The 19,907-nt window shown below is 38.1% G+C and overlaps 1 protein-coding gene and 1 long non-coding RNA gene across 3 annotated transcripts in view; one reads left to right on the top strand and one right to left on the bottom strand.

Moving 5' to 3' along the window:
- Positions 1-4,588: 4,588 nt before the first annotated feature.
- LOC139439031 (uncharacterized) lies at positions 4,589-7,915 on the bottom strand. The gene is made up of 2 exons (XR_011648837.1): positions 7,701-7,915; positions 4,589-5,530 (listed from the first exon to the last, which is right to left on the bottom strand). It is a non-coding gene; the product is annotated as an uncharacterized lncRNA (long non-coding RNA).
- Positions 7,916-7,920: 5 nt separating this feature from the next.
- NAMPT (nicotinamide phosphoribosyltransferase) overlaps positions 7,921-19,907 on the top strand; it is a 53,715-nt gene continuing 41,728 nt past the window's right edge. The window contains exons 1-4 of one of the 2 annotated variants that reach the window (XM_058297148.1): positions 7,921-8,295; positions 8,862-8,965; positions 16,965-17,121; positions 19,362-19,465. In XM_058297148.1, the coding sequence (XP_058153131.1) occupies positions 8,909-8,965; positions 16,965-17,121; positions 19,362-19,465 (318 nt within the window). In that variant the 5' untranslated portion in view covers positions 7,921-8,295; positions 8,862-8,908. Of the gene's footprint in view, positions 8,296-8,579; positions 8,966-16,964; positions 17,122-19,361; positions 19,466-19,907 lie in introns of those variants that run through there. The other variant, XM_058297147.1, reaches the window with a different exon arrangement.

Below are 19,907 nucleotides of genomic sequence, written 5' to 3'. Positions count from 1 at the left end.
TTGTTACAAATTTTATCTTTATAAATTAAATCCAAAACCATAGATTTATCATTATTTTTATGCATATGCATTTTAGAACCTGTAAGAAGTAAAATGTGAAAATATATACAAGAAAACACAATATAATAGTACTGGAATTTCTAATTGCCTATATGGTTAACTTTATTGGAGCTTTTTTTTTTTTTAAAGATTTATTTATTTATTTATTTATTTATTTATTTCTCTCCCCCCGCCCAACCCTGGTTGTCTGTTCTCTGTGTCTATTTGCTGCATGTTCTTTGTCCATTTCTGTTGTTGTCAGCGGCACAGGAATCTGTGTTTCTTTTTGTTGCACGTGGGGCTCCTCTATGTGGGGACACCCCTGCGTGGCAGGGCACTCCTTGCGCACATCAGCTCCACAAGGATCAAGGAGGCCCAGGGTTTAAACCACGGACCTCCCATGTGGTAGACAGACGCCCTAATCACTGGGCCAAGTCCGCCTCCTATTGGAGCTTTTTATTTCTTTATGCTGCTTCAGTCTACTCTCTAGTGTCCTTTCCTTTAAGTCTGAAGAACTCCCTTAAGCATTGCTTGTAGTGAATGTCTAGTAGTGATGAATTCCTCTGCTTTTGTTCATCTAGGAATGTCTTAATCTCTCCCTCATTTTTGAAAGATGGTCTTGACAAATATAATATTCTTGGTTGGCATCTGCTTCATTCCAGCACTGCTATCTTGCATTCATGGTTTTTGATGAGAAATCAGCATTTTAATCTTGCTGAAGCTCCCTCATACATAGCATTGCTCTTTTCTTACAGCTTTCAGAACCCTCTCCTTGTCCTTGGCATTCAACAGATATACTATTATGTGAGAGCATAAGATTCTTTGAGTTTATCCTGTTTGGAGTTCATTGAGATTCTTGAATGTACATATTCATAACTTTCATTAAATTTGGAATGTTTTCTGCCATTATTTCTTTGAATATTCCTTCTGCTCCTTTCTTTCTCCTCCTTCTAGGACTTCCATATTGTGTGTATCGGTATGCCTAATGTTGTCCCACAGGTCTTTTAGGCTCTGTTCACTTTTTAAAATACTTTTTTTTCTTTCTGCTTCTCAGCCTGAGCTATTTCAATTGTCTTATCTTCTAGTTCACTGATTCTTTCATCAGCTTCATTCTTTTGTTGAAATCCTCTGGAGAAATTTTCATTTCAGTTACATTGGTCTTCAATCCCAGTTTTTTTTGTTTCATTTATTTAAAAAATTTTTATCTCTTTAGCGAGCGTCTCATATTATTCATTCATAATTTTCCTGATATCCTTTGTTATTTCTCTGTGTTTTCCTTCATCTCCTTGGGCATACTGAGAAGGAATTTTTTAAAGTTTCTGTTCAATATGCCCAAAGTCTGGTCTTCTTCACTTATAGCTTCTGAATTTTTCTCTTGTGACTTTGGATGGGCCATTAGTCCCTGTTTCTTTTGTTTGTCTTGTAATCTTTTGTTGCACACTGTATATTTTCATATTTTAATTTAACTCTGGGATTTAGTCCCTGAGCTGACTGTTCCTTAAGTTCATATCCAGGTAGTGATATGACCAATTTTCTTGAATGTCAGCAGCTATCAAAAACAAACCAGGCGGCAGACTTGGCCCAATGGTTAGGGCATCCATCTACCACATGGGAGGTCCGCAGTTCAAACCCTGGGCCTCCTTGATCCGTGTGGAGTTGGCCCACGTGCAGTGCTGATGTGCGCAAGGAGTGCCCTGCCACGAAGGGGTGTCCCCCACATAGGGGAGCCCCACGCACAAGGAGTGCGCCCCGTAATGAGAGCCGCCCAGAGCAAAAGAAAGTGCAGCCTGCCCAGGAATGGTGCCGCACACACGGAGAGCTGACACAACAAGATGATGCAACAAAAAGAAACACAGATTCCTGTGCCGCTGACAACAACAGAAGCAGACAAAGAACACGCAGCACAATAGACACAAAGAACAGACAACCCGGGTGGCGGGGGAAGGGGAGAGAAATAAATAAATAAATAAATCTTAAAAAAAAAAAAACATGCAAAAAATGCCTTTCACAGTCTTTGAAAATTGCTTATGCTCTCCTTCAGAGTTTAGGCCTACTATTAAGAAGATCAGCCTGAGATGATTGTGAAGTATAGTGTCCTCTATGTCTTTTCTGAGCCTGAATCTTGTCCTGGCTTGTGATTGCTAGTGGTTTTAAGAATCCCTCCCCCAGCGTTTTTTTAAACAGGAATTTGAATGTCCCCTCTACTCCCTTTGAAATCTACTTTTTTCCCTCCTAGATGCTCTATTATATGACTTAAATCAGGTAACCCTTTGCCTCAGGCCATTTTAACTTGATTGTTTCTTACACTGCTGTAGCTGTCTACAAGTTGTTTCTACCTGCAGGACAAGTTCTATGATGGCAAGCCTAAGATGAATTTTCTGGTTGTCTTGCAAGGTGCTACCTGATGGATTGACACTGACCTTCAGTCACCCCAGTAAGTACTCAGAGGTTACTCTTCTACCTCTGGATCAGGGCCAGGGACCCATAATGGGGACACAAGCTTGCTCCACACCCTGCTGGGGAGGGTGGGGAAAGGGTCAGCAGGGGTACCACAAGCTTCTCCTGTTTTTAAAGCTGTGTTTTGTTGATTTGGCACTTGTCTAGTTACTGCAACCTTTAACTGTTTTCAGAGTTTTGAGGAAGATGGCTTTGCCAGTTTTTGCTAACTGTTCAGAGATTCTGTGGGAGAGTGGCACCTGGATCATCTTATGCTGCCACTTGATCCTCTTAGTTTAAGATATGAGCGATTCATATATAATAATAATATCAAGGAGAAGTCAATTGAAAGGGAGTGTTTAAAGGTTCAGAAGTGAGAAGGGATGATGACTGATGGAATGGGACCACTATGGAGACTGATGGGGGTGAGGATGGCACAGGTAGGAGAGATTAACCTGGGGCAGTAGAAGAGACATCTGGTCCCCTGATCATGGAGAAAAGAGCAGACAACATTTGTGGAGACCTGTATCTCTGATAATAAACCTGGTTATGCTGTGATAACAACTTCCTAAGTTTCCATGGTTCATAACAAGATAGGTTTATTTCTTACTCATACATGTCCAGAGCAAATTGGCTCTGGCTCAGTTTCATGTTGTCTATGTTCCAAGATCTAGCTAATGGAACAAACCATATCTGTCAGAGGGGAAAGAGAGAATGGCGAACCAAACACCAGCTCTTAAAGTGATGCTCATCATCTCATTCACATTTTATGACCAAAGCACTTTACATAATCATATTTGAGTTCAACAGAACAAGGATATTGAATTGTCCTTCAGAGAGGGTGAACATAATACAGTGTACCACCATGCCCATTTTGCTTTTATATCTGATAGGTTTAGAAATTCACTCCTTCATTCATCCAACGAATATTCCCTAAGCCCTGACCATATGTCTGGTACTAAGCTTGGTTCACAAGATGGACCTCTAAATAAGATCAATATGACCTGTGCTCTCCAAAGGCATTGCATGTTCAGGGAGTTTCCATCTGTTGGCCTTGGTTTTTCTTACTTGCATAGGGCTCTATGTCACCTGCTCAGAGTGAGGGAGGTGGTTGGAAGTAAGGAGTTTGAGGAGAGAGAAAAAGATTTCAAATAAACTGCTGAACAAAATGGTAGAAAGTGCTGAATGGAGGGGATAAAAGGATTTCAAGGCAGGATTACATGTTCTGCAATAGGTGGCAAACTCATGCCTATGTGATGTTCCCCATGAGTGCTCAGTAGCCTGGGTACTCTAAGAGCAAAAAAGAAAAGGATGCGGGGCCTGGAGGACAAAGATGCCCAAGAAGATGTTGACTGAAAGAATGAAGTCTAGGCTAAGTCTAGATAAGGAAGAAAGTTAAGTAATATGGGCAGATGATGAGCAAGGGACAAAGGTCTTGAGAACTAGGAGTTGGTATATTGGGAGGGGAGTGAGTGAACTAGAAAGGCAGAATCAAAGAATTCAAGGCTGCAATTTCATGTTTTACAGGTGGAGCAGTTCTTGGTATAGAAAAAATCGTACGCATGGATACTGGGTGAGGTTGGTCGAGCTATATCCAGGCCTTGATTGTTCCCCAGAAATTGACCCTGGAGTTAAGAGTCGCATCCACTTGCAACCTTATGTTGATCTCACAATCAAATTCTGTTTACTGGGATAATAAATTAACTACCTATATTATTCTCTCTCCCCCACTCCAGATTGCAGTCACTTCATAGCTGCATTTAAAAATAACCAAGGATAAATATTTCTTTTAAACATCTTTCGTTGCTTTTTTGTACAGTAGTATCTATATACTGGAAGTTTAATACATTCTTATTGAATTTCATCATACTCAGTTAATTCCTTTCTCTGCTTCCTACTCAACAGCAGGAGTTTTCAGATTCCTTTTGAAAATCGGCAGTTTTATAGATGGTCAGCAACATCAAGAATTACCCTTTCTCTGAGAAGGGTAAAATGGTGCTCCTCTCCAAATCATGTAAAGTAAAACGGGAACAATAAAAGCTGAAATAGAAGCATAAGAAAACATAATGGGAGAAAGGGTAGGGGAGACATTTTAAATGATTTCAAGAAAACCAGTCTGTCTACTTCTCTTTATTAAGGTATAATAATTTACATACAATAAAATGCACCAATTTTAGTGAATGCAATGAATTTTGACAAATGTATACACTTGTATAACCACCACCACATAAAGAAGATTTCCATCACTTTCCTTAGGCTCCTTTGCCATCAATCTACTTCCCTTACCCCAGCCTCTGGCAACCACTGCTCTGCTTTCTTTCACTATAGTTTTGTCGTTTCTAGAATTTCATATAAATGCAATTATATGAAGCTTTCACATCTGGCTTCCTCAAGAGAATTAGTCTTATGTTGAGGATATGAAAATATTTATGGGTAAGAAAAAGGCAAGGAAAATAGTAGGGTTCACCAGTTCAAGTGCCCAACTAATTTATTCTCATTCTGAGTAATAAGGCCTGAGAAAATCCAGGTTTAAGACAGTTATATTTTTTCTAATACTCATTGTTAATAGAAAATAAGTAGATAATTAGTAAAATGTGAAATGCTTATCCGGGTACCATCAATACTCATCTCATATACTATCAGTGAAAAGAAACCGCACTTGGAAAAACAGACTTGTACATGGAAGTAGATATTCAGAAGAACACAGAAAAAGACATGGAAGAGGAGAGAGATTAATTTTATGCTGGGGCCTCAGAGAGGAGACATTCGCCTTATAGTTTACAGTTGACCTTGTGAAGGGATCAGAGCTGCTGAGCCCAGATAGAAATGAGCCCCAGGAAGAGAAAGAAGCCCTCCCGCCTATAGCTGAGATCGAAGAAGCTAGGTCCACAGAGCCTTAGGAGGGAGAGGAAGGCTGAACCCTTGCAGGCATCATCTACCATCTTGCTTCAACACATGGCAAGAGACTTTGGGTGAGGAATTACTTCTTATGGTACCTTGAGTTGGATTCTTTAGGGCCTTGTAACGGTAAGCTTCTACTCCAAATGAATCCCTTCTATAAAAAACAAAACAAACAAACAAAAACTCACTTGAGATACACTAAAAGGATCTTGACATTCTTTCACAGTTGTAATCATTTTACTCTGTCATTGATTTTTACCATTGAGTCTTAATCAAAGACACCCAAATCCCTATACATAGCATCATCACTTGTGCACATTTATCTTATTTTTGCTTTCTACCTTTGTTTAAAAGTAATGTGGTTGGAATTAGAAAAATTTTTACTTGGATATAATGGGAAATAAACCCACAATTAATAGAGATGGGAAAAATTGAGATCTGCCATGCAGTATACATAGATTGGAAGACTTCCTGCAGGTTATGAGGTTTGAAGAGAGTTTAACATCAGTCAGCCTAGCATTGCCCAGGCAAATAGTCCATTAACAGAGCAGCATAGCCAAATAGCCAGCACACTGCACAAGTGTACAAGAATATCTTGCAATGGACTATGTGTGGATAATCTGTGTGTGCACTAAGAATCAAGAATAGGTAGTTGTGTGTCTCCGGTGTGGTTACAGAGGGCTCAGTCCACTGTGACTGCTCTAGGTATGGGCAGCCTGAGAAATTAATCAGGCCCTGTGAACACCCACTGTTTTTCTGTAGATAAGGCCTTTTCCTTAGGAAATTAGACTTCAGGAAGGTTCCCAAGAGCGCCTGGAAGATTTGCATAAGAAAAGGTCTTAATTCAATTTTTTTAAAAGTTCCTGTCCGCATTTGTCTTTGTGAGAATTGTTGCTAACTGGTAAGTCTAGAGGAGGTTTTAAAGGGAGATAGAGTGGGATATTTTCAGGAATTGCAGGGGAGTCTGTTCCACACTCACTTCTCCAGTGTTTTTTACTGAGGTAAAACCAGGACAACTTTGAAAAAAAAAGTTGAGGCAACCTTGAAATAAAGAATGTAACAGAGGCTATGAAGGGTGTGTGGAAACAGGCATGGGGTAATAACACCTACTCTGCCTAGGTGACTCCAGCTGAACAAATGTTATGAGTTGCAGGTCTTCCATAGCACTGAGTGATGTGAACAAGGCACCAAGTGTCCACAGAGTACTGCTTGCTTGGCTGTTTGGTATGAATGGTGATTAATCTAAGGGCTTTGAATACAGTGAGGGAGGCCCATTTGAGTGAATATATTAGTCATATTTGTCATTTTGTAGTGATCCATTAGAAACCGCTTCTCAGATCTTTTATATGCTGTTAGATAAGCATAGCAAATGCTATTAAATCGCCTTTCCAGGAGGCCGTTCAAAATGAAATCTTTACTGTGTATTTACTGATAATTTAATAATTTTACACCCTGATTAGTTCAAAATCGGGTCTGCTTAAGCATGTAGTTACATAGGGAATTGGTAACCTGATTTCTTTCTCATATTTCCCTCCAGGGATTGCTGTGTGTAGTAAAGTTGGTAATACCTGTGCTATTGCATCTAACAAGCAATAGCAACATGATAGTAACATTTTTTACTTGCACTAGTATTAAACTTTTTCGTTTTAAAACTGCAAATTCAACTTGAATACTGTAAGATCAAATTTTGCTTTTTTAATGTTACCATAAACAAAGACCACTTTGTAAGAGAATCCTATTTTTTCCCCTGTATAGAGCAGAATAGAACAATGGTCAGTTATAGAGACATGGATTCCAGGAAGCTACTAAGAATTTGTCATTTGGGTAGATTACGTAAATTTAAAATGAACGAGAAAAACACCAAATTAAGAGGGGTGAAAGGATCTTTTTCCTTCTTTGAACTGAGTTCCTTGAACTAATATAACAAAATGTCCCAGAATCAATTCTCAAATGTTTTTAAAATAATTTTTTCCAGTACACATGGTACGGCTAAAAAAACCATAATACAGAAATCTCTTTGGTTTCAAACCTTGTTGGCGAAAATAATTGTAAATATGTTAATATTACCTACTACCTTAGTGAGTGCCTCAGAGACATCTCAGTACTTCTATCCGCTTTAGCCCGGTATTTTATCTACCTATGGACCAAGGTGATTGTTAATCTGTACCGATTCCCAGATATCGTCTGGACTCTGGAAGTTGTTTTATTTGAAGAACTCTCCGTTCCGTTCCCAGTTTTCTTGTGAATCTCAATTCAAATCCCCTCCCCCCAGGATAAAATGAGACTTCCAGTAACTTGAAGGGCAGTTTATAAAGTTTCCGTACCAGTTTTTATTAAACCGTTTACCCTCAGGTACTTGTATCCTGTAAAACCTAATCTTGAAGGGAAAAAAATAAAGATGTAAAATATGAACATGCGGACCAAAGCAATCGTGTTTCATATAAAATCCCAACCATGAATGAGAACTGCGCGAGTGAATGATCTGTATTTGGGCGAAGTCATGCCAAGTCGTTTCACTTGCTTCTTTATTTGCAGCGTTGTCATAACCATTTCCCACAACGTTTATAAGGATAAAAGTCAGTTTCGCACCCTGTCAAAGACTTGGCCCATTGCCTTTTACTTCCTGGCAATATCAGATTCCATGAGGTCTTGCCCACTCATTAACCCGGACTGAATTCAACCCCTCTCCGCGCAGGCTATTTTTTCCGAGGGAACGTCAAGACATCCCTCCAAGGATCAAAGAGCTCAGCCATAAACAGCCGGAGAAAAGAGGAGTGGAAGCATCAGATGAAAGAGTATCCTCAGACAGTATTTCTCACCGCAGCTTTTGCTTATTTTAAAGCGAGGGGAAGGAGGAACGGGAGTGGCCAAAGGGATGGAGGCGAAAGGCTCGAATCTTCATCCAAGCCCGAGACAAAGGTGAGTTGGGAGGCAACTATGCCGCCAGCGGGTGGCGTGACTTCAAGAGCACCCAGAAAACAGGCCAGGACTGGGTAGGGTAGGACGGTCCAAGCCGCGGACAGCGAACCGGCTAATAGCAGCAGGGCGAGACAGGGGACGCCTCCTCCCAGACCCGCGCCGCCGCACGAGGAAAATGAAACCCTGGGGAGGACCGGGGTCACGCGCTGCTCCGGCCTCCTGGGCCGGACGTCTCTGACGAAAAGCGCGTGCCTCACGTTCTCCCTACCCAGCCACGCCCCCCGCGCGACGCGCACGCGCGCACGCGCCCCGCCCCCTTCTTATCCCCCGCGGGGGCGATAGGGTGGGGGCGGAGAAGTCGAGGTGGGAAGGCCGTCCAGGCTCTAGACCGCGAACACACTAGCCGCCACGGCCGCTGCCACCCCCACCGCGTCACGGCTCGCGGACCGCCTTCCTCTGGCCCCTCCTCCCTGCTCCGTTTTCCCCCACCTCTCCCCACCCCCTCCGACCGAGGGGTGACTTAAGCAACGGAGCGCGGGGAAGCCCATTTTTCTCCTTTCTCGCAGCCGCTCCGTGGAGTCGGCATCGCGCGGCCCCCACACTCTGGCCCGAGATGAATGCTGCCGCAGAAGCCGAGTTCAACATCCTTCTGGCCACTGATTCCTACAAGGTACGGCTTGGGTCAGGGGGGCGGGTGAAGAGGAGAGGGCGCGCTGGGACTTGCGTGCGGCTGGGGGCCAGGGGACCGTAGCACCGGGGATGAGGCAGGTGAAGCAGGCGCCGCAGTGGGGAAGAGGTGGATGGAGGAGGGATGGAGGGATGGACGGCAGGAGGCGGGGCCTGGGAGTGCGCGGTGGGGCGGCGCGGCGCGGCGCGGCGAGGGGCTGAGGCGGGCCCGAGCAGGCGCCGCCCGCCCACCCACCTATCGATGTACCGACGCGACTCGGAGCTCCTGCGGGTGCCGGGACCGAAGAGGGTTGAGCGTCACCGGCCGAGCCCACGCCCTCCCCTGGAGAGCAGTCTCTGGACGCTGGGCCCGCCTGAGCTAGAGCTCGCCCGAGGAGCGGGTCAGTTAGGTAACGGCCCCCGCGACTCGCTGGTGGAGAGGGTGCGGGGCTTGAGAAATGGGCTTTTCCGGCCCAGTTGGGTCGGGTCCGGTCCGCCGGCCCGGTGGTAGGTAGGTAGGTCCTTTCCCAAGGAAGGTGTGCGCGAGGTCGTGGTAGTGGCGCCAAGCAGCCACGTTCCTATACGTGTGGCCCTGGTGGAGAGGACACACGTCGGTCCCCAGTAGCAATGCTGGATTCTCCCGTCCCAACCACTGGGCTGCCTTTCAAACTCCTTTGCTCCTAGTGATCACTCAGTGCCCCTTGTTACAAAGGCTGATCTCTTATTCCCTTGGGGTTTCGCAACAGGATTTCTGTGAAAAGGAAAGTGAAACACGAGGAGTTAAAGGAACTGTAGATTTAACCCTGAAAAACTCGTGGAGAGGGAAGTGGCACAAAATTGTGTTAATGTGCTTCGTGGATACTTGAGTATATAGCTATTGATTTTTATTTTTGAAACTCTTACACAGAATAATTAGAGAAAAATCTACCAAGTGTTCTTTCTCTTAGTTCCCAAGTAATGTGAAGTAAACTGTACTATTGTTTACTAGGCTTTGTTAGTGAAAAGTTAAAAGAAGCAATGTCAGACCAGGCAAAATTTTTTTTTTTACTTGAGCAAGATGGTGGTTTGGAATATAGGGACATAGTACTGTAGAAATATAGAAATCGTAGTACTGTCTTGAATTCATTGTTCTGTAGATTTTTTTTTTTTGCTTAAGTCTTTAAAAGAACAGATTTTTTAAAAAATGTATCCTATGAAATAATTGAATTGCAAGGAAGAAATGTAAACAGGAGATTGAATAGTACAGCTTTTAAAAGCAAAATGGAGTGCATGTTTCTTTAGTTTGTGGTTCCTTTAGCCATTTTATATATAAGGAATGTAAATTTGCTTTAACTTCAGTTTTCTAGGGTGCTTTTAGTTAGAATATTGAATTATCCTAAGTTTTCCTAATCACTTAGCATGGCTACTTGCTATTAGGGTTTCCACATACGTAATAAAGTTTATTTTCAGTCTGTTTTCAAGTCAGGCTGGTGTATTCTTCCCACTTCCTAAAACTTCAGAAGATTTTCATTTTTGCCCCCAAAAGTATCCACTCAAGAGTAATCAGTCTGATTTACAGCAGTATAGTAAAATAAGTGACACCTTACATGGTCATATTTTAGTCTTTAAGACTATTTCTGGTGGTACTTAAAACCCTGTAAAACCCTGTTTTCCTCTTTTGCCTTTTTATTTTAGACCAAGAAGAGACAAAAATGGCAGTCTTGTGGCTAGAAGTGTGAAACTTTTATTTGGAAATGCATGAGACTCTTATGTATATGTCCTTAGCGCCAATTAAAGTAGGGGACTAGTAGTTTTAGATGTGATGAAAGATATTTTGTTGATCTTTCTAAAACTGAGGGAGGAATTATTGTCTAAGCACTACAAATGTTTGTGGTTTTTTGTTTTTGTTTTGTTTTTTTACAAGTAGATGGGATGCTGGGACAGCAGGTGGGAGTTTTGTTTTTCCTTCGAGCTTCTCAAGGATCCGGACAATTTAGACCAAAGGTGGGGGAGTGTTTGAACTATATATTCATTTCTGTAACCTCATACTTTGTACATCAAAGGAATTTAACACAGTTAAATGTGGTTTTTTTTCTTCCATTTTTATCCTGGATTCTTCTTGTAAATAAAAAGACCGCTTAAGAAATAACATTTAAATTTTCACAAAAGGCAAAATTACCTGCTGGGTTGTATTTATCACAGTGTGCTAAGCCAGCTAAGGAAAGGTGATTTGGCCCATTGCAGTGCTGAATAGCTTTGGAACTTTTTCATAAAGGAGGTAAATTCATTTTTTCACCTGTCTCCAGGGTAGCCATTGGTTGAATCATTAAAAGCTTTTCTGTTCCCTTCCTTCCTTTCCCTTGCCTCTATGGTTTGTAACAAAATGCAGCAGAGAATGGTTTTAAATTTTCTATGTAATATACCTATAGCAGATTAATGGAAAATGTCACAGCAGATTATAAGAATCTTATGCTAATTGTGCTATAGTTGGAAAAACTGCTATATAGCGCATAAAATCAACCCCTAGCCAATTTATAGTTTAAAACACATTGCACATTAGTTTTTTGGGTTTTTTAACAAATCAATTTTATTGATACGTACACGTTAGTTTTTAAATGTGCTATCCAGTATAGTGTGTTTCTCTACTTATCTGAATAAAAGATAAGCTGTTATGTAGCTCTTAGCACATTTTTCACCCATTTATTTAATAAATATTGGAGTTCTATTAGTGTTATAGAAGAAGGCAGAGATCTTCCGATCCAGTATGGGAAAAAAGTTGATTTTGGAGAAGTTGTAAAGAGCTGTATACGTTTAAAAATGATTAGGCATCCAGGGCAGATTTTGTTTCCTCATAAATGACAGAATAGCAAATTGTAGATTCATCATACAGGCTAGTTGGTGTTGCCTGGAACTCCAGCTTCCCAGTATCACTTTCTCTGAACTGTTTCTATTTTCCTACTTGCTTCTTTTTCGCTTGCTTCTAAACCTGCACTTAAGTATTGTCTCACTGCTTCCATGGCAGCCTGAGCTTTGTGAGGAATGGGATATTGTTGCGGTTTCTAAAGCAGAAACTACTTACGTATAGTCAATTTTGTACTACAAAATAATACATTCTTAAAGATGTATGTGACATTTTTCACATATTTCACTTTACTCAATAAGTTGTACATTATAAATTATAGGAAAAACTTGGTTAACAGAAATAAAATCAAAATATAAATCATGAATATACTTCACAAGAAGATTAATCTAGGTCAGTAATAATTGTATAATATCTTGCAAAACCAAAGTACCAGAAGCTGGGGACCTCTTTGTGAGGTGAAATCTCATTTGAAGGTGTGGCAAAAGAGGTACAGATTGTCAGAAACAACCTGCCAGGAGGTTTAAGGAAAGAGACAGCATAATAACTAGCTAGTTTTGCAATTTCTTTCTTTCTCTCAAATGATATAACAAGGAAATCCTTAAGCAGTATTTAAGAAATGATTATTGCTTTACAAAACCAAGTAGCAATGAATTATTTTCTGGGGCAATAGAAAATTTCCAGGGCTTTGAGAAGTTTTAAATACTGAAAAGATGAAAGAATCAGAAGTTTTGCATTTGTAACATATTTGGTTTGAAGAGGCAGAAAGTTTTAGCCAATGTAGGGATGAATGGATTCTCTTCTGATTGCCTTTAGGTATGATAGCGATAACATAACTTGCTCTGTGACTTAGGATATGTTACCCCATGTACTCTCATATATATACATCTTAACTGTGTTTGTGATTATTAGCAGTTAAAAATAAAATAAGTGAAATTGGAAAAAATAGATTAGTAGTGGTTGTAGTAGTGGTTGCCTAGTTATGTGATCCCATTGTTGGAGGATAGCTCTTGGAAAGACTTCGCATCAATCTTATGGGAAATCTAGAGAAGCTCAGGAGAAAATTAGACTTTGCTCTTGCAGAAAGATTCTGTACAACTTAAATATTTCTCAAACCTTTTTTAAGCTGTCATACTTGGGGCAATGAAATTTATTTTGGGGAATGCAGTATTTTTAATGCACTTGCTTGGCCAACATTTCTTAATGGGAAAAGCACTCGCCCCCCCCCCTTTTTTTTTTTAATAAATGCGGAACTAGAACTATTTTGTTCTAGTTGTTAAAATAAAAACCAATTATTATATAGTATGTAATAATTTTTAGGAGCTTATCATTTCATGAAGTAAATCAATCACCTAGCCATGAAATTAAGTTCTTTTAAAAGAGCTACATTTTTCTGTGTTCTTATGTTCTTTACCACACCTGTATTTATATATAGGCAGTGTGTTTCATTAGCTGCAGGAGGTCCATGCCAGTATAAGAAACATATTTGGGATAAGGTTCGCTGAGGGTAGTTCATCAGAAATTTGCTCTTTTCTCTACATTAAATCTATATAAAAATTTACTGTAGAGTGGAGCTAGTGGAGCTTAGTGGTTGAACACTTCACATGCACAAGGGCCTAGGTTCATTGCTGCTGCCTCCTTTTAAAAAATTATTGTAGAACCATTTTTCTTCAGAAGTCAGAGCTGTGCTAAAAATCAGTCAACATGATTTAAGAGCTTCCTTTTTGTAGTTCATTTTAATTTTGAACACTATGAAACTTTTTGTTAGTATTAACATTAAAATCAAGCTATTCCATTTCCCTACCCAATCCTTCCACAACCTTCTTCATCTCAGTAAACATCACCATTATTCACTCAGTTACTCAGGCCAGAAATCTAGAGTACATCCTTAATTCCCTTTCCCTTGTTCCCCACATCCAGTCTATTGGCCTAATTCTCCTTTACCTCCAAAGATAATTGGGGATCTGTCCACCTCTCTCATCTCTTAACCCAGTCTTCAGCAGTCAGCTATTAACTGGTGTCTTTGGCTTCCATTCTGATCACCTGATAATCCATTGTCCACTGGACAGACGGGCTGATCCCTTTTAAAATGTGAATCAGATCATATTAATAACCCCAGATTAAAACTTAATAATGGCTTCTCATCTAATGTAAAATACAAGCTCCTTATTGTAACCTTTAGCCTGTACCTGATCATGTTCTCTAGCCCATCATTCTCTTACTTTTTCATGATGTCTATCTAGATCTGGATTTGTTATGTTTATATATATATTACTATTCTCTTATTAATCCTATGAGAATAGAGACCACATCAGTCTTTTACTCCTGTATCCTCAGCATCTGAAGCCAATATATGTTTGTGAATGACTGAAACACTTAAAATAATTTATTGATTTGAATTTCTGATAAATCATCTCATTGTCATTTAACAAAGTAAAATGAAGAGGACAATAAACTCAGCAAAACTAAAATTGTTATTAATTATCTATTGCCTGTATTCTTAAGAGTGATACTTGCTAAGAAACTGCTTAGATTTTTAATACATTAAAACCACTAGATCTGAGCTTGCTATTTTATTCTCCTATAAACATCTAGGTGTAAATAGGTGGTTAATAGTAAATATGGGGAAACGGACTTTGGCCCAGTGGTTAGGGCGTCCATCTACCATATGGGAGGTCCGCGGTTCAAACCCCCGGCCTCCTTGACCCGTGTGGAGCTGGCCATGCGCAGTGCTGATGCGCGCAAGGAGTGCCGTGCCACGCAAGGGTGTCCCCCGCGTGGGGGAGCCCCACGCGCAAGGAGTGCACCCGTGAGGAAAGCCGCCCAGCGTGAAAAGAAAGAGCAGCCTGCCTAGGAATGGCGCTGCCCACACTTCCTGTGCCGCTGACAACAACAGAAGCGGACAAAGAAACAAGACGCAGCAAATAGACACCAAGAACAGACAACTAGGGGAGGGGGGGAAATTAAATAAATAAATAAATCTTTTTTAAAAAAAGTAGTAAATATGTTTCATGGTTAATTTCTTGGGAGTTTGCCTAATATATTGACAGCGTAGATTCTGTAGCTAAATTCTGAAACAGTATTGTTCTTCCAAGGATAATTCTAGGAGTCATAACTTCAGTCTAATTAAACAGCCTGCACAATTTTGTGTTTTTAATGACATTTTATTTGCAGAGGAGGCATTCTGAATATTTATGCGAAGTTAGGTTATAAAGTACCATAACTAAAGAACATAGCCTGAAGTAAGGCTTAAAAATTATAAACATATAATTATTGTCCAGAACTGAAACTATATTTATATGATAGAAATTTTTTGTGTTCTTTTAGACCAATTTGGACTTAAATAGCTTAGGGAAGTTCTATACAGCTTTTGACTGCTTGGTCTTCTCAGAAAAAGAAAATAATTATTTTGCCTTCCAATACTTTTAAATCTGACATAGAATAAGTACATTTATAAAGATGTATCATTAGGTGTCTGAGAAGGTCGAACTAACTATTGAGAGATGTAACCATGAATTTTTCTTTTTCATGGGTGACTTTTCTTTATCTCACTTTTAATTCCCATAAATGAAGTTGGAGTTATTTATATTATAAATGGGACATTTTCATTTTACATACATTTTGGGTGTATTTTTAGTGGTGGTGTCTTTCTGATTGGTTTTTCAAAATAGTTAAATGTAGTGAACATTTGATATTTATTACTAGGGTATCTTCCATACATATATATCTACATTGTTTTTGCATGTTCGTGTATTGGCTAATAGATTTAATTGCTCTGAATTCTAAGCTCTCCCACTTAGATATTTCTTAAATCTTCTTAAACATACAGTGTGTCACCTGGTTCTAACCTAAAAAATAACCTGACGTAAAACTTAAAGGTTTTGAAGAGGCCTCCATTTCAGGTTAGTTATCATGTACCTGGTGTATCTGAGCAAAAAAGAAAGCCCCAACTCTCCTGCCTGACTTAGAATATCAGACCATATATTAATAAAAAGGTTCACATCCAAGTTTGCCTTTTAAGCAGCATAAGGGTGCTACTTTTTATAGGGTTGAAAGTGTGTTTCCATTATAGAGGAAATAGGAGATTACATATTTTAAACATTTGTGCTTTCCCCCTCTTTGTAGAGGCATTCATTGAGAAGTATCAATGAAAACACATACGGTTTAGAATTTTTGTATAACGCTACAAAAATTCTTTAGGTAAAGCCAGGTTTGACTGGGATTGAGTCTGTACAACCAAAAAAAGGAAAATCTTTGGCTTTCTGAGGCTTGAGGTCAAAGCTAAATGGAAAAAATGGTTTATGTTCACAGTGATAATCCCAGAAACTTGGTCTATAAAACGTAATCCACCTTTGCCCTTATTCAACCTGTCACTTAAAATTTATTGTATTATTATGCCTACTCTTTCAACTAGGCAAATACACATTATCCTTCAGTTATTTATTATTAGTAAAATGTTTTAATATGGGTAAAATATTGAAATAAAATTCAAATTATAATCACCACTCAATTTTTAATTTTTTTCCCCTTAAAACAAAAGCAGATAAATTTTTAACAGTAGCTCTTACCCAGGTTCATGAAAAAGAAATCTGTGATAATATCATTTCGCATTTTGAAGTGCATAAAGATTCGATGTTGCATTATGTAGGTATTTCCCATTTAGACAATTTGAGCAAAAGAATTACAAAACGGGGATTTTTTTTGCTGCTGCTGCTGCTTTCATCCAAATTCTTAGAGGATCACTATGAAGGTTAAAGGGGGAATCATGCGATGTCTGACTATGAACTTAGCAAACATAACTGCATTTAGATAGTAACAATACCAAATTCTTCTGACTTTCATTTTTTATATCAAGTGTGTGTGTGCTGCAAGGCAGCTGCTTCTCTTTTCAACAGTTGGCTTTTCCCCAAGACTAAATAAGAGAGCTTTTCTTGTATTTTTAACTTAATACTCTCTTGTGGCTTTGATTTTCAGATACTAAACTATTAAAAGTATAATTTAAGTAAGGTGTGTATTTTTTTTTTATTCTGTGTACCAGGAAAATAAGTTGATTGATAGCAAGTAAGAAGTGTTTCTCTGGTTTTGAAATAATTTCAAGTCTTTTCTGTTGTGATTTATTGTCTATTCTTTTGGTGTTTTCTCTAAACTATTTCTCTTCATATAGGTTACTCACTATAAACAATATCCCCCCAACACAAGCAAAGTTTATTCTTACTTTGAATGCCGTGAAAAGAAGATAGAAAACTCCAAAGTAAGGAAGGTGAAATACGAGGAAACAGTATTTTACGGGTTGCAGTACATTCTTAATAAGTACTTAAAAGGTATTAATTTTCCTAGTACATTTTAAAACATTGCATTTATATAACTCTATAATTTTTCCCCTTTATTGATTGGTTTATTCCATTTGAAGTAACTTTTGGAATAGTCTATTATTTTTATATTAATAAAGCATACAGTTCATCGAAAGCATACTATCAGTGGTATTTGGTATAATCACACAGTTATGCATTCATCATTTTAAAGTTAACAGAACATTTTCATTATTTCAGTAATAATAATAAACAAAATGAATAATCTATTTTTGATATGTAATTACTTTCAATATTCTGAAATTTTTTGATCTTTTAATTGATTGTATGAAATCTTATAAATTCAGTGTGTGTGATAAATTCAGTGTGTGTGCTTGATGTTCTAAATATCAGAAGGGTTTTCTACAACTAATGAGTTTTGTGTTAAATTTAGAAAAGTCAGTAATTTTCTGAGACTAATCTGCTTTCTTAATAGCCTTTAGTCATTAATTCAAAGTAAAGGGTTATTTTTTTAACAAATCAATTTTATTGCTACATGTTAATAAAGCGTGCAATTCATTCAAAGTACTCAATCAATGGTATTTGGTATAATAACATAGTTGTACATTCATCATAAGGGTTTGTTCATTAACTGGCGAACTCATTCTGAATTATGGTAGCAATTATAAATAGTATATTTTTATACTAGTCAGTTTTACCTTTAAGACTTTTTTTCAAAACTATGTAACATTGTGAATTTAGTCTCAAAAGCATTTTATAGCAGAAAAATCCCCAGAATAATTTCTATGCTTTCTTACTTGAAAGGCCATTCCTAGTCTATTTTATAATGTTATTTCTAAGGGGTAAACAGTTCCAAAAGTTTTTATACAACTTTGAAAATTTTATCTCCTAATCTTTTCATATAAAGATAATCTCAGAATTAAATACAGATTAAGTTGAATTTTATGCACATAATAACCTTTTTCCATAATCTTTCATTTTTAACACCAGACAGGTCATACATGTTGTACTTTTGAAAACATTGCTAGAAATAAAAATACTTTGCAGGAAGTTACTTTAAATGTGTTTGCTAGTTATCTGGTATGGAGAAAGTTACCAGGGACTAATGGCACCCTCTAATTCACTACTTCTGCTTAAAAAAATTGTAAAATATTATTTATTAATAATTATAGCTAAAATTTATTGACTTCCTACTATGAGCCAACATTATTGTAAGTGCTTCATAGTCTTAATGTATTTAGTCCTGACAACTGCCCTATAAGTAGGCACTCTATTATCCTCATTTTACAGGTGAGGAAATTAAAACTGTAGTGGTGGGGGGGAATGTTTTAGTAATTATGAATTTTACTTAATTATCAGCCAAGAAGACATCCTTTATTTTAATCAAAGGAGTACAGTTTTTACCATTTAGCCTTGCCGTTGCACCTCTCCAGCCACAGTCAGCAGTTGATTTTCTGCTAAATGCCTACTATGGGTACAAGTTGGTGTTTTGATATTATGGACATCTATCTCTCAAGAGAAGAACTCAATCAGTAGTTATTTTCAATAATTTGCCAAATATTAGCAGAGGTGCATGAAATGAAAAATGGACGTGTACTTACGTATGGGTGCTTTTGTAACTTATGCCAGATATATTGCTAGATGCTTTACATGTACTGTCTAATTTAGTTCCTTCAACAGATCTGTGAAATACATGTATTCATCTATTTATATTTTAGATGAGGTGTTAATGAATTTGCTCTTTATTTAATTGCAGGTCCAAAGCCCTAGTGTTTTTATTTGTTTGTTTGTTTAATCCAACTTTTACTTGAAGTTCAGTCTTCCTGGAGTGTCTTCCTGGAGTATTACATGCATAAGGTTAGGGTTACCTGGGAAAATGTATGAAGATTTTGAATCTTTTATCAAAGATTTATTCTCAAATATGAAGAATATATAAATTAATAGAGATAGAAAAGATACCTTCTTATAAGTTAACTTATTGTGATTTTTAGAAAATACTGTACATTTAGTAAAAAAATTTTCTAGTGTACATGTGCTTTTAAAATAAATTACCACTTACGCTGAGAGTGAATAATGAGAAATTGGAAATGCTGATTCCTTTTCTTTGTTGTTGACTGTTAAATAACTGAGTGTGTCATTTAACCTCTCAGTTGTAGAATAGGGGAAGTAGCTAGGGACATTAATCCCATTTACCATTCTGCAGCATGCAGTATGCCTTTAGAAATGTGAACCTGAGATATTTGTCATTTTAGGTAAAGTAGTAACCAAAGAGAAAATCCAGGAAGCCAAAGAGGTCTACAAAGAGCATTTCCAAGATGATGTCTTTAATGAAAGAGGATGGAACTACATTCTTGAGGTAAAAAATGGTTTCATGTTTTGATCTGTTTTGGTTTTGCTTTTAGTTCAAAATTTCTTGCAGAGGAATTTGAATAGATTAGACTGTAATCACAACTCTGTTCTTTTATCTGAATGTAATTGCTATTTTAGACTTTTTTTTTGAAAAGTTAAAGGTAACGTTTAATTTTTTTTTCCTGTCGTAAATCATTAACATGTAGAATCTATATCAGGTCTAAGTAAATTATTATCATGTAAATAAATTAAAATTTACTTAACTAGCATATTTCAGAAAAGTGATATAATCCTTTCATGGAAAATACAGTATAATGAAGAAAGGGCATGGTTATTTAGCATTTTCAAAAGTTAGTTTTATTTCTTGACTGTAGATTATCTAAGAAAATAGGTGCTATAAATCTATCATTACACAATAATTCTGGGAAATTTCCCTGAGTAGTCAGAAC

This window comes from Dasypus novemcinctus, chromosome 5 (assembly GCF_030445035.2).
Source record: "Dasypus novemcinctus isolate mDasNov1 chromosome 5, mDasNov1.1.hap2, whole genome shotgun sequence".
NCBI lineage: Eukaryota > Metazoa > Chordata > Mammalia > Cingulata > Dasypodidae > Dasypus > Dasypus novemcinctus.
Note: the sequence above shows the minus strand (reverse complement) of the source record. Positions and strands in the feature narration are given on the sequence as shown.